The sequence below is a fragment of the Brachyistius frenatus genome, unplaced genomic scaffold (assembly GCF_029030835.1).
Source record: "Brachyistius frenatus isolate BFR_SWC_R1_liver_20210118 unplaced genomic scaffold, ASM2903083v1 Contig_57, whole genome shotgun sequence".
NCBI lineage: Eukaryota > Metazoa > Chordata > Actinopteri > Embiotocidae > Brachyistius > Brachyistius frenatus.
In genome coordinates this window covers 436,642-451,313 of record NW_027210656.1, presented here as the reverse complement: position 1 = coordinate 451,313, position 14,672 = coordinate 436,642, and the positions used below count along the sequence as shown (strand labels likewise).

Here is a 14,672-nt window from a genome sequence, read left to right as displayed (position 1 = left end):
TAAGTAGTTAATTTAATAGCCTTAAATAATGCTTTTTTTTTTTTGTTGTTTTTTTAACCCAAGCCTATTGAATTCATGTCTTTTCTGCCTATGGAGGGAGTGAGTTTGTAAAAACACAACTGAATTATGGGAAATTGTAGGGTGTTTCTGAAGCTTGACCCACACTAGAGAATACAATACAATACAAGATATCCAGCCCTCTATAGAGCAATGCCAATTCCCTTTAGTGCAGCTTAAGGCTAATCAGCTAAAGACAGAATTTGTATACATCAAAATATAATCAAGTATCATTATAAATAAATAACCTGTAACTTAGTGTGAACCAGTGTCTACTTAACAGTACTTCTAAATTATAGTTTAGAGGCTTGAAACACAAGGTAAAAGAAGACAATGAAACGTGCTATATTATATACAACAACAATTTAATACAGAAGATGTATTTCCTCCCAATCAGAAAACAAGTTAATTCCCCTTAACTCACAAAGCTACAAAGTGGAGATCTGACATGTCAACCACCACAGGAATGAACGTGAAGTGAACAATCAGGATGTACCTGACAGAAGAAGCCTTTAACACTAAAGTTTAGGTGGTCAATCATTGTCATGCTGCCACCATGTTGGTGATGTGAAACGAGTTCAAGCCTACATTCAGATTTGCAGGTCTGGGTACCTTCTGGTCATTTGATTTTCATTCAAAAATCAAGTATCAAAAAATTGCAAAAAAACCCAACCCACAAATAATTATTTGATTTTTGCTAAATTGAATGGAAAGATGAGGTGTTTCTTTGTTCATGATGAAAAAGGAACTAGTTAGATTTTCTAAGGATTTAATTTCTTGTAATATGAAACTGAAAAGGAATATCAAAGCACTTGAAAGTTCTTTTTGACACTTAAAAAGGGAAACGCTTCATATTTGCATTTTAACTTCCAGTTAAAACACAAAAATCGAATCGACCGAGGTCTTTGTTTTTTTAAATCACCCGTTTCTGAAAGAAAATCAAATGACTGAAAGATACATGGACCATTGGAGCCTCTCTGTTGCAACTGTAAGAACGACATGGAAAATGTGGTCAAAGGCATCAGTGATGAAAGATTTGTCATCACAATACAAAGGATTATTTGTAAAACACATCACATTTTTAACTCCGATTCTCTATAAAAAACCCATTTTATATACTTTCCCAAAATCCCCAAATACATTAATACAGCATTCATTTTCTTTTTCTATCTGAATTTCTTTCCTAATTTTCAGGAACTGTACATGGACCATGACATCGCTTAAACAAACACGGGAACTGGAATATTTGGAAACATTTTCTTACAGTGTTATTTCCGGGTTATCTGAGATGCAGTGCAATAAAAAGCAAAAAGCAAAGTACAAACCCTTCACAAAGCAATACTATTCAAGAAAAACTAAAAAAAAAAATAAACAACAGTTGGCTGACATCTACCAGCCTGTGGCAGATTGACACAGGTTACAAGAAACAGAAGCTGTGGTTAAAAAAAATTAAAAAAAATAATAAAAAAAAACTTTTTTGGTTAGTCTTCATTTTGTAACAATTGTTGAGAATGAAAATGGAATAACTGAGTTTTGTTGGTGACACACTTTGAGCCTTTTCTCATAGCCCTGTGAGTATTTTTCAAGGTTAAGTACACCTTTATCAACGTATTTTTTTCAATGCATGCCTTCAGCGCAACAATACAATTCTAGATAACAAATCTGATTATTTTACAGCTGGATTTAGCTACAAAAAAAATGTGTGGTCATTCACGACTGCACAGCAAATCTTTCTTTTTACTGCTATAAAGTGTTCCTTTATTTCAACTTCCCTTTTCTACTTGTCCTCACTCACTCCCATTCACAGATCTAATAGTCTCTTGAATTGCCTAATGTCCCAGTATAATCGCCACAATATAGTAAACATAACCAGTTACAATAATTGGGTTATTATCTATGACAATTAGTGAATTAATTATCAAATAGCACTCAAGTGCAGTAATAATGAAGCGTCGAGTACACAGTTTGAAGTTGAAACAATTATGCACATTTACATCGCAAGGTGCCCCAAAATGTTATTATTAGACGGTCTACTCTGCACTATGAATTTTGTATCACAGACCGTGAATGAGTCACTGTGTTCAGAACAATATCTATACAGACACACAAAGATGGAGACACGTCCCAGATATTCTGCTCCACAGTCACGAGAACAAAAACGGTCTCGCGTCCACTCATTCCCCCAAATGTGCTTTCAGAACGAGTCAATTATTTTAGTTCTGCGAAAGGAAGTGGCCTCGGACAAAAAGCAGGAAACAACTTTGTAAAACAGAAGTACACTTTGACGTGTCTCTTGTTTTGTCTGTATGTCACAGGTTCACAAGGTCGAGGGTGTTATCACCATCCTTGAGGCAGACTCTGCGGCCCAGACTGAGGATGTCCGTCCGTTATCGCCAAACTCATCGGGTGACCACATATTTCTTAAAACGATAAAAAGTAGAAACACAACTTGTTTCTTTAAAAAAACAAAACAAAAAAAACCCCGCCAATACACACACACGCAAACATCCAAATAAACATTTGCTCTTGTGATGAGAGTTAGGCTGGCAACGATCGCTGAGGTTGAATGTAGGAAGGCAGTGCATGGAAAAAGGCAAACTGGTATCAGGAATTGATTAATTGGACCTGCTCTCCGACTCACTGACCTACAGGGCCGTCTTGTTGACTGATCTGTGTAGGAGGGGACAGTGTGTAAGGGGGCGGGGCTTCGTTTGCGCTAATGGAGTCTCCTCCGTCAGATATGAGAGGAGTGTGATGGGAGGGACGAGGGCCGTCGGCCTCCAGGCCCTGGGCGCACTCACTGTAGGGAGGGGGCTTCAGATCGTCCTCTGAAAAGAAGAGACAAGACACCAGTTAATCAGATGTCCAAAACAACGGGTCGCATATGATTAATATGAATAGAATTAATAGAAGAAAAAAAAGAAGATATTCATCCCTCTATACCACATTGTATTTATCTATCAATAATTCCCCCTCGCTGAGACTTGTGCATTCAAACAAATACTAAGCCGCGTCAATGAATAACAAGTGCGTGTTATTCTACTATGATAAACTCTCAATTGATGTAAATGCATCTATTTAGTGCAGTGAAAAAAAAAAAAAAAAAAGCTTTTTAAAACCCAGCATGGAAACACAGAGACGGTGAGCAAGAGCAGAAAAATGTACGGACACCCAGTTGTAGTGAGGATCCCCAGAGCAGTGGAGTCACCTGAATATTTCCTGTAATCGTTTTCCAAAGCGGCGCGCGGCATGTCTTCTGTTTTGCAGCTCCCTCTCATCGCTTATCAGTTGTTTAGTATCGTGAGAAAATTACGTTTTCATTATCATAAATGGTCTAAATTTGAATTTGATCAAGATAAAATGCTAAATTGTGCAGACACATTCGGAAATAAAGGGTGACACAATTTTGTGTGGTTTCTTATTATACCTCAACGCTTCAGCACAATTTAAATAGTTGCATTCCAGGAAGCCCCGAAAACCCCTCTGTTATCTTGGATTAGAAAAAAAGATCAGTTGTGAGGTCAAAATAGAAGCTGCAGCATTATACGATGAAATTAGACCCGAGCTGTAACAGTTTCCACCTGCTATAACCACATCCTGCTGTCAGACTGAACGAGCACTTCAGATCAAATGAGATGCCTTTTGCTGAAGAGGACGACGCTGTGAAACTTGATGCAAAGATTTCCCGCCCCGAGTGGTTGCCTTATGACCGCATCAATAAACTCACAAACCCGCAGTCAGAAAACATGAATCTGTAGCCAGTCGTGTGAAATGCGCAGAAGGTTGAGAATATTTACAGCCCTGTTCAGAGCAAAGAACGAAGGCATGTCGTGGGAACATAGAATGAAGAAACTCAAGAGGTGGGAACGATTCGATGGCTCTCAAAGCATCCGTAGTGTTGCACCAACAAGCCAGTCAAACCAGCATAGTTGTGGTCTGCTGTATGGGAGCACAGCGGGTTAAGAGTTGTGACCATGACGACAGGAAGTGGTGGATACAACGGCGACTGTGCGCCGGCACAGCGCAACATGTGTTGCTTACGCTTGTCGCAATACTTCCAACCATTGAGCCGTTTAAGAGGTCCTCACGCCGGTGAGTCTCGTGACAGTGCAACAACAGCCGGGTAGGAAAGAGCAACACCTTTTCCCTGCAGCTTTGAAATAGCCTTGTAGGCAGGGCAAGCTTCGGGGCCGTTCATGGAAAAAGATATTCAGTCAGTGGAGGATGCGGGATTTCAGTATATGATAAAGTACCTGAGCCACAGTATGATACCCCCCCCCCCAGCTAACACTTCAGCAGTGCAGAAATTGCTGAACTTTATGAACATGCACATTGAGGAATTGTCAAATACGTCCAACACAGCTTCTACAGATGCGTGGACCTGCAGGGCTACTGAGAGCTACCCAAGTGTGACACTAGGGGAACATCTCTTTGATGCCTACTGGTCATTAACATTTAATAATAAAGAACATTTATGTTCTTTATGATCTTTGTTTGCGCTCTTTTGCTACAGCAAAAAGATGTTGACTTTTTTGCAAAGGAAATGAAACTGTTGACACTGGCAATGCCCTACCCCAACAATTTGCCAAAAATATACGCAGCTGAAATGAGATCATGACCACAGAACCGCGATGTGAACCTTCAACTCTGTGAATCATTCCACCCCTACAGGAGACCGCAGGTTTTTAGTCCCTTAAGAGCCAGCAAAGAGAAACGAGTTTACTCCAGACTTAACTGGAACATGAGCAGTAGACACAAGCCACTGATATAAAAAGAAATCCTTGAGGTCGATGGTTTCATTTTGATTAAGTTAGTGACACAGTGTACTCTGACTTTATAAAGGGATGTACGAATAAACAAAGTACTCCGTGTGCGCACCCAAGCAACTGAACTCGATTGAATAAGATGAGAAAAGTACTGAAGTCTACGATAGTAAACTGCATTTAAGTACCGTCGTAGGCTCTGAAGCTTTGCCGAAGCTGAAGTGTCTCTTCGAAAATGGAACTACCCATCGAAGCAAAAGCAACTCGGGACATGCTGCGAGGAGACCGCGGCCACTGATTGGTCAGCTTCGGCTGCTTGTGTTTCTGATACTGGAAGACTATTTAGAGTTGATCTAAAATGAGGCAGTTGTCTTCTCTTTTTTTACTTTCACATACAGCATGTATCTGACAAAGCCACTTCCACCACAAAGTTTCCTCTTTCAGTGACCTGCGCTGTGCACCACCGTATATGAAACTGCGCAAATACAGCGACCACACAGAAAGTTTCGTCACAAACCAAAGCGGACTTTCCCACCAACGCCTGCCCCACAACGTGGGAGCGATTCGATGTAAATGCAGTTACTGTGGGGAAGGCAATCGAGCATGTTTGACATACACAGTTGAATGCTGCGGAGGTGCTAATAACCCAGTGTGACTCATCTCTGCACGATTAAAACTGACAACATAGGTATCTACAATAAGACTTCAGTAAAGCCTTTGCACCAATCAAATATCTGGTTATACATGACTGGGTGCTGTGAACCAGAAAGTTACCGGCTTTTACATGTTAAACTTACAACTGAGACAACATTTGTAAGAGGGCAGCAGCCAAAAATTGTTACAGAGAGGAAGTTATGAATGAAGAAGTAAAAAAAAAAAAAAAAAAAAAAAGAGAATGAAGCAGGCTTCCTGGTTCACATGTGGATCAGCTTAATGAACAAAGATGATTTATTCTAGTGTCTAAGAGTGTGTGCTAATGCTACCTCCAGAGACGGCCTCATATGGTGGTGGCATGTCCAAGTGGGAGAAGGATGCAGCTGGTGGCAGGACTGTGGAGGGCTCTTCTATCGACAGGTCATCCTGGACACCATACCAACTAGGCCACACGGATGTTTGCTACAGGATGAAGGAAATACACAGTTCATGATACACACAAAAGTAGACGCTAATAAAATTACAAAAGTGTGCATACATATGAGGCATACATGCACATATGCAATAAAATAAAATGGCAGTTTTGACAGTCAAATCTATTGGCTAAAATCAAAAGCACAAATGTCAACAGTGCGAATGCTGTTCGGATACTAACAGGGCTGGTTTTAGTGTACACATCTCTAGAGATAAGATTGCTGCTGGTTATGATAATATTGGATTTATGCCCGTGCTTCTCCAATGAACCTTCCTTTTAAACTCCTCGCTTCAGGCCAAGATTGGCCAGCACAAATCTAAAAACACCAAAGAACAAACATCACAAAGCAAACAGCAAGATAATCTTCTTGAAGAACAGCGGGACAGATTTCTTCATTACGAACCCTCTCACAACTCTTTTCTGTGTTTCTGTGCGTGTTTTTAAACACAGAAGTGACCAACATAAACCGCTTTCACCCCAAACCCAATTAACTATTTGAACCCTCTTTAAAATAATGTACGCTCTACGCAGACGCGAGGACGTCTGTCAGTTCATCTCATCAATATAAACGGCAGCCGTCTTTTAAAATTAACTTTATATAAAAAGCAGATTGTTGCAGTATTAATATCATATTCAAATTCAGTTCCTTTAAAATAAAAAACAGATGGACAAAAATCACTTCTACTTTGTCCAAAGAATCTCTGAAACTCTCTTAAACGCTTTGTGTTTTTTCCATTTTAGCTGTCTGGTTCGGTAACATAGAGAAGGTGTATATACAGGTGAAGCAGGTAAGTCAGTGAATAAAGACTGAGGACCTTGCAGACTGATGTCTTAATTAGTTCAAAGTTACCATCCTGTTGTCGTGGGCGTGAGGAAACGATGAGGAATGATGCAGCACAGACAGACCACTAAAAGTTCAAGGTAAATATCGTACAAATTACCTGTGAGAGACAATAAAGACACATAATTATTGTGACAGGTTTTTTCCAAATCAAATTGGATCCTTGTACCCCAGCTGTACATCCCATGCTCCAGTACCAGACCACAGCCCTGGTATTGGGTACCACTTTAAAAAAAAAAAAAAAAAAAAAAAAAAAAAAAACACAGCAACTGTTTATGTAGTCCCAAAGACCCGGACCAAAACTAATTAAAGATGAAGCCTACTAATCTAGAAACCATCACCTCCATTTCTCTCCAGGGCCTTTACGTTTTTAGTCATGACTGCAGTGGTAGCGGTGAACAAGATTGTCCAAGAAGTTTAAGCAAGCGATATGTCATCATTTAGACCCAAGACCAGAGTCGTCTTGGCATCGTTTCAGAAAACTTTCAGGGTACCAGGTAATGGATGACTGTGGGGCCTCCCTGCTGCACATTCCATTAAAATCTAAACAGGGAACATTATACACTCGAGACACCAGAGGGAACAAGGGGGAGAGGATGAGAAGAGAAGAGGGAAAGGTGTAGGAGAAAAAGGGGGAGCAAACAGGAAGAGTTGCGAACCAAAGAGAGATCAGGGACTAATATATATACACATATATATATGTGTGTGTGTGTGTGTGTGTGTGTGTGTGTGTGTGTGTGTGTGTGTGTGTGTGTGTGTGTGTGTGTGTGTGTGTGTGTGTGTGTGTCCGGTAACACACCAAGAATGGCAATCTTATGCTGGACGGAATGTTCTCTCAAATCAGACAAACAGTTCAGATAACAGAATCTCATAGCTGGTGAAGGGGAAGCCGTGGCCAAAAGCCGAAGCTCTGCATCATTTTTTCAACAAATGGGGCATTTCCTGTTGCACAAATAATCCAAACAACCCTAAAAATACTTTTGCAACTGCAATAATAATAAATAACTCAAAAGCTGGCACAGATGAAACGACTTCACGGACTTTTAATTCAGATAGAAAATGTGTTTGTATCCGTCATTCACGCAGCATCTTTTCCAATAACTAAGAAGTGGATAAAGTGGTCAGGAGTGAGAAATTAGTTAGAAGGCTATCTTGTATGATTCACTGAATATTTGGGAAAGTTCTGAATCATGTCTGACTGTTTCCAGGTGGTTGAGAGAGGCAGAGACGTTGACAGCTTCTGGGGAAAGCACCACAATTATGCCTGAACGTGTGGCGTGGCCCACAGAAAAGACTGCATACAAACTGATGTTGAGGAAAGGCATTACTGTTCTGGATATATCACTGAAAACATCAACAGAAATAAAAATGACATTCAGGTAGCTTTTGAAGGGGACAATGAAAGAGAAGCCTGCAGTTTGCAACCAGTTTCAAAATAAGCATTAAAAGCACGTGTTTCACCACAATGTAAAAATCCATAAAACCAAACAGAAAGATAACTATGAAGGTCATCCCAATGATCAAATGAGCAGCACAACTAATCATAACGGAATTAAATATAAGAAGATACAAAACCTATTCTCCAATATATATTATTATTTACAGGAGACAAGTGACAGTAAATACTAGGATTTCTAGAAAAAACTAAAAAAAAAAAAAAATCAGTTAGTGAAAATTAAAACGAATAAAATCTTGAGAAATTAGGAGACCGTCTAAGGGGCTTACACCGCTGTCTTCAAATCAGTCTACACCAGACTTTCTTTCTGTGTTTTACTGAGGATATTTGCACAGTAAAGTTCCCACATGCACGGTTGAAATTTCACAAGAAACAGTGGACTCGCACAACTGTCATAAGTGACGACCTGCCCGAACAGACCTCTGTCAACAAGGTCGAACAAACCGAACAGAGAAATGTAAGCGGCGAGTACATGCAAACCAGAAACCATGAACCTATTAAAGCTTAACCACAAACTTTCAGTCTGTCACTGAAAGTGAAATGTAGGCTATCGATGTAAAAGTGACTGAGTGAAAACCGCACGCCTTTTTGAGAGACAGCAAAACAACTCCTCTGCAAAATGTAGCACAACCGTGACCTTTTCTGACTGTCTCTCACTCGGTGTGCCATACTCATGTCTTTCAGCCTACGGGAAGAGATTCTCTTTATATATATATATATATATATATATATAAAAAAAGTAAGGCAAACCATGATGACAGCCGGTTTATGCATTTCAGATGTAGGAAGTATTTATGTGGAAATGAGGATCTGCACTTACACTCTGTCTCTCGCACATCTGATGAAGGTAGGCCCTTCCTCCAACAATGACTATCTGAGCATTGCGTGGGTTGCTCAGGTATGCTGCCAGCTGCCTCTGTCTGGACCGGTACCAGCACACATAGAAGAAGATCTTTATGATGATGAATATGATAACAACTCTGGGGAAAAAAAAAAAAAAAAAGGGGCACGGACGATGAGAAAACAGTTTGAAACAAAAACTAATTTATTTTGATGTATTTTTTTAATAAAAAAGAAAAAAAGAAGGAACTATAAAGCTGTGTTATTTATACTCACATGTACCAATACAGCTCCATTTTAGTGAGGTGGGAATCACTGGGAGGGAAGTCTCATAGCTGAGGAGTAACTTGCTGTTCCTGGCCAGAAACACGACTTTCCCTGAAAACAAAAAACAACAGCAACGTATTCAAATAATTGTTAACTAAGCAGCAACATTAATTTCATTGTTTAATTTAATAACGTATAATAGCCAGCAAGCTCAGAGAGGTTAGGCACTTTCTGTAATTTAAAACAGATGGTTCAGTTTAGCACCGACAGCTCCTCCGGTCCAAACCAGCTGCCTGACTTCACAAAAAGCAAGAACAAGAAAGGTTAACTCACTTTAAAAGCGACAACTCGACTTAGCGACTTAGCTGTCCACGTGGGCCATGTCCCTCGCCGTTTCGGGAGGAGGGGGGGGGAGAAAATGATGCGAAAAGGAGCTCCGGGAGCCAGATGAGGCTAAAGCTATCTTAGCGCGGCTATCGCGTAGCAAGGCCACAACATCAACAACAACAACAGCCGTTACTCCCGTTTACCGGCGGCGCGAGCGGGAAAAACGTCGACTGAAACGGACCTACTTTGTCAGCAAACCTTACGAGTGTTATATAACACTGAGATTGTTTCACGAGCAACTTGTTAAGTTCACTTTGAAGAAACTAAAAGTAAGTCTTACAGACTTCTCGCCGGCGCCGACTGACCGAGCTTCTCCGTTCAATGCTGCCTTTGGTTTCACAGTGGGCGGTGTTTGTACGAGTGCTGCGTTCAAGGCTTCCCGTAAACTGCTCCCCCTCACGCAGACAATAATATTACAATTAATCGGGTTTTTTTGTGTGTCCCCCCCCCTCCGTCGAAGTGCTGCTGGGGCTATTGTTAGATCAAAATGGCGCTTTGATGATAGTTGTTTAAAATCAAGCAGCGCAGAGCTTATTTCGTGTTGCCATTGCAAAAAATGAAAAGGCTATCTAACCCAGTAGGTTTCATGCTTTATTTTTTTAATTTACAGAAGAGTATAGCCCCCTCCTCCCCCTACATTGTAAGTAATAATATAATATTCGACTCCCTAAAACTCGCACATGTCGGTGGCAGTATAGAAACAAAACAAAAAAAAGCAATAAAAAGTGGTAAGTCGAAGTTCACTGCTATTGAGACTCATTGAGGTCCAATTTAAGTTTTAATATTTCCGAGGGTCATGGAAGGTAGCAAAAGTCCGACGGACAAATGGGAGCAAATACATCAACCACATTAAAACCACTGACGGGTCCAATACAACAACTTTTTATTCCACTTTTGTGTTTTTAAGAGGTTAATTTCCCCCCTGTGTGAATCAGTAAAGTGTTTTCTATCTTATCGAAAGAACAGTGAATAAACAATAAATAAAGTGTATTGAGTTAGAATCAAATTATCCCTAATTAACCTTGGTGTTCATTGTTCAAAATTAGATATTCAGTTATTACAGTTTTCAAAGTCAGTTGCTTGGTTTCACCTCCCAAAATATAATCAAAACACAGTGACAAATCTATGAACTCCTTCCCGTTACGAGTCTTTGACTCCATCTAGTGGTCACCGTTTTTTAAAGCAAGCTACAGCAAACTTGACATATCTCATTAAAAAAAAACTACGATTTTTTTTTTTTTGGTATTAAAGTTGGTAAAATAACTGCCAATGTTCATTTTCAATTCAATGAAGCTGAGATCATAATGGCATCTGCAGTTTCACTCTTAGTAAACAAGAAAACACTGATGCAGGTTTCTGATGCATTTCTGTTCCTGTGCAAAAGATGGGACAGCGTTTTTTATTACAATTTAAAAGCAACAACTTTCTTCAAGATTTCACCTCTGATCTTTTAGTCAAAAAAAAAAAAAATCAATTTGCATTTGAGTACACGAGTCAAATGTTTTTTTTTTTGTCTGTGAAAAATACTGTGCTTTTTAAATCTCTCCACCAAATGCGGACTGCTATATTGTTGTGTCAAAGTTTAAATCAGTCCTAATTATTGATGTTTGACAAAACAATTATAAATTAAAATCTTTACCTTTTTGTCTACCAACACCATCTTGCCTTTTAGAGACACATTATCCACATTTATACAATGCTGAGTCAGTGAAATGACACGCCCGAGTGGCCATTATCTTCCTTATCTGTTGTCTTCCACAATGATGGTCCGTCTGGGGTAGGTGTCTACTTCCACAAATATGTAACGAAACCCGTATTTTCCAGTTTCAGGACTCTGTAAAATGACAACAAGGAAACTGGATGATTAAACACCTTCTCAACCTGGCAGACAATAACAAGAAATGGTCATCTTTACTGTCACATTAAATTACTTGCCTACAAATCACTGGTATTAGGACAGCTTCATTTGAAGAGTACTGCTTTTACTGGCCTTTGGTAAGCGCATGTATTTTATAGGCTGCCTGATGATTTAGATTTAAAAAAAAAAAAAACAACCTCTTTTGATTCTGAGTGTACTGTTCCTTTTAGGCCTGGCTCTGAGCCTTCAATGTAAAACTTAAGTCTCATATGCTTCAGTCCATCCTTCAGGTACTCCTGATGACTGAGGTGGAAACACAGAAATAAAACAAATAAATAAAAACACTATAACCAGTAGAACCATCACACGTGACACATAGCAACTTAGTCAAATCTCAAATGTGCAACAAAGGAAGTTTTTTAGTTGTATTCACTCAGACACAGTGACAATAATTACTACCTGACTTGCTGCCTCCTTCCTCGACGGGTGGCCTCGCCGTAACACTTGATTGGCTCGCCAAATGCACCAATCACCTACGTTTTCAATGAATAGAAAATGGTTTTGAGAATTACAATTTTCAGTCGATGACCTGCAAGACTTAGGTTTAACTCAACTGTCAGAGTAGCTCCGAGACAAAATGCAACAGTATCCGCCATATCGCATTGTTCACATTACTATTAAGTATAATTTTTTTAACGATAATGGCAATATTACGACTGGTCGATGTCATACCGTTACATTCGTGACTTATGCACAGCAACAACAAGCGTGGCTGAAAGCGGCTGCACAGTGGAGGACTCGGCTCCGAGAGCCTTCTGTCGTTTGGTTAGAAAAGATCAGATGTAAAACAAACCAAAGTAATATGTAGTTTGTTTGTTTGTATAAAACCACAACACTTTATTTTGTTGGCAACTGTACGTTCTAGAAATTAATGATGATGATTTTTCAAATACCCTGGAATATTGTGATATTGTTTCGGAGACACATCACTGCCACACAGTAAATCCATTTAACTTTACCGTATGCAAATATAATGTCCACTCACATGCTGTTTTAAGACCATCATAATATTTAGATCTCATTCTCACCTCTGGGTGTAACCGGACTTTGTCAAAGGCTTTCCCATAAACTTTATTTGGACTGGAGGAAGAAAACAGCTCCTGGAACACCACATATAGCAGCCCGCCTAGGACACACACACACACACACACACACACACACACACACACACACACACACACACACACACACACACACACACACACACACACAACATATTAGTGCCTGTATTTGTCATTTGATATGAAACAAGATAATAAATTGGCGTGCTAGTGAGGGCGACTCTTGTGGTTGTACTCACCTGTTACTCCAAGCCCGACGAGTACAACTATCAAGTAGGTGAAGTCTCTGCCAGCGTCTTTCACTGGAAGACATTGAGCTTGGGGTTTATTGGGCAGTCAAGTCAACCGTAACTTCTGAATATGTTACAACCAACACATTTTTTTTTTTTTGCCTGTGGTCTCGCAAATGAGAAAAGGACCTTGATTTATTCAGTAAAAAAAAAAAAAAAAAAACTGGGTCTTGGACCACATAGACACTTGTGATGACAACTTTTCAGATTCACTCTATAAATAGTAAAACAAGTAAATTAGTGCATAAAATACTGGAAGAATCGATGGCTATTCATACTTTAAGTATGTTGTGGCTTGAGTGTGCAGACAGAAGAAAAAAAAAAAAAATGCAAGTCTAAATTTAAAGTGGGTAACAGCTTACCGTGCAGGTAAACGTACCGCGACGGGACAACCCTCTAAATACCTGCACGTGTGTTGTCCCGCATACCTTTTTGCGCTGCTGAAGGCTTTGGGCTCCCACTTTGATACCTGGAGACCGACTTGGCTCTTTCCTCCGGGCTGCTTTTATTTCTGGCTGTGAGAGAAACGCTCCGCTGCGCTTGAATAAAGCAGCTCAGGACAGACGAAGGGGCCTCGACTCCTGTGCGGAAGGTCAGTCTGGACACCGCCGACACCGTCCCGTGTGTGCGGATGAGCAGACTGACCCGGGCGAGTTTGCATTTCTGCACGGAGACCCGTGTCGCCGTGTGTTGGACGTGTCGGTGCAGGGCTCCCAAAATCTGCGTGTACGCCATGATTATGATTACGGCTCGCAAGCCGAGTTAGTTTGTTCTTTAGCGCGATCGAAAGCCAGCTAAAACTATTAAAGCAACAACAACAGTAATCAACCTAACGTGGGGTATAATTATATACACGTGACTTATTATACGATATGAATGGACAACGGAAAACGCCAACGTACTCGAACCGACTTTTGCAACGGTGCTGTCAAATCAGTCGTTTTGGGTTCCTGTGGCGCATACGTTTGTCGTCACTCGCCCTTACAGTTGCGTCATCGGAACGTCACTTGCTTTTTTTTTTTTTTTAAACCATAAAGTGCACACCTTCACGTAATAAGACAATCGTTGTTTTTATTATTAGTTGTTTGTAAAATTAACAGAGTTTTAGACTCATGGAGCAAACAGCAAATAATGGATTTTTGCAAGCACCTCCTGGTTGATTGCAGAGGACCTCCACATCAGAAATACAAATAAAGAAATCGTGTTTAAAAAGTAATAAGTTAAATAAATTAAGAAATACATACATTTTGTTTGATTTTTATTGGTTGTGTTCATATTTTGCTGCTGTTGTTGATATTTTCATTTCTGTACGTAGTTAATAATGGATCTTCGGTTCCAAGTTTTCATTGCGGCTTGAAATTACATTTAGGTCAGATCGACCGGTCAAAGTTCCTGAAGTGACCACAAACAGGCGCTACAACCGATGGAAATGGTGGAGCAAATTCGGATTTCATTGAGAAGCCTTCAAGAAGAGGCAAAACCAGTGGATCAGAATCTACAGAAGTGCCAGCAGCAGAGACTGTAATAAACATGTTAATCAGTCGACTCTTTGCCTGCAGGCGAGCAGGTCAAGAGCAGGAAGTTAGTTGCTGAGAGCACCCAGATGTAACAAAGAGAAGATGAAGAAGGAGCATCAAGGCAAAGTACGTTTTTTTTTTTCTAC

The 14,672-nt window shown here is 40.0% G+C and overlaps 2 protein-coding genes across 2 annotated transcripts; both read right to left on the bottom strand.

Annotated features, from left to right (window-relative positions):
• Positions 1–403: 403 nt before the first annotated feature.
• LOC138624915 (uncharacterized) lies at positions 404–10,146 on the bottom strand. Its single transcript, XM_069705491.1, has 5 exons — positions 9,687–10,146; positions 9,363–9,464; positions 9,067–9,226; positions 5,804–5,936; positions 404–2,885 (listed from the first exon to the last, which is right to left on the bottom strand). Exons 2-5 carry the CDS (start codon positions 9,380–9,382, stop codon positions 2,695–2,697), a joined length of 504 nt encoding a protein of 167 aa, XP_069561592.1. The 5' UTR covers positions 9,383–9,464; positions 9,687–10,146; the 3' UTR covers positions 404–2,694.
• A 947-nt stretch (positions 10,147–11,093) lies between these two features.
• Positions 11,094–13,974, bottom strand: timm21 (translocase of inner mitochondrial membrane 21). The gene is made up of 6 exons (XM_069705490.1): positions 13,438–13,974; positions 12,959–13,021; positions 12,687–12,784; positions 12,058–12,131; positions 11,796–11,901; positions 11,094–11,574 (listed from the first exon to the last, which is right to left on the bottom strand). The coding sequence occupies exons 1-6, from the start codon at positions 13,742–13,744 to the stop codon at positions 11,482–11,484; spliced, it is 741 nt and encodes a 246-aa protein (XP_069561591.1). The 5' UTR covers positions 13,745–13,974; the 3' UTR covers positions 11,094–11,481.
• Between the last annotated feature and the right edge of the window lie 698 nt (positions 13,975–14,672).

Bases quoted from the DNA above. Each gene is read 5' to 3' on its own strand.
- timm21 (XM_069705490.1), bottom strand. From the start codon at position 13,744: ATGGCGTACACGCAGATTTTGGGAGCCCTGCACCGACACGTCCAACAC. The intron at 12,132-12,686 runs GTGAGAATGAGA...TTGAAAACGTAG, and splicing joins AAGTCCGGTTACACCCAGAG to GTGATTGGTGCATTTGGCGA. The intron at 11,575-11,795 runs GTTGTTTTTTTT...GTCATTTTACAG, and splicing joins TACACTCAGAATCAAAAGAG to AGTCCTGAAACTGGAAAATA.
- LOC138624915 (XM_069705491.1), bottom strand. From the start codon at position 9,382: ATGGAGCTGTATTGGTACAT. The intron at 5,937-9,066 runs GTAAGTGCAGAT...TTCATCCTGTAG, and splicing joins AGATGTGCGAGAGACAGAGT to CAAACATCCGTGTGGCCTAG. The intron at 2,886-5,803 runs GTAGCATTAGCA...TCTTCTTTTCAG, and splicing joins ATATGAGGCCGTCTCTGGAG to AGGACGATCTGAAGCCCCCT.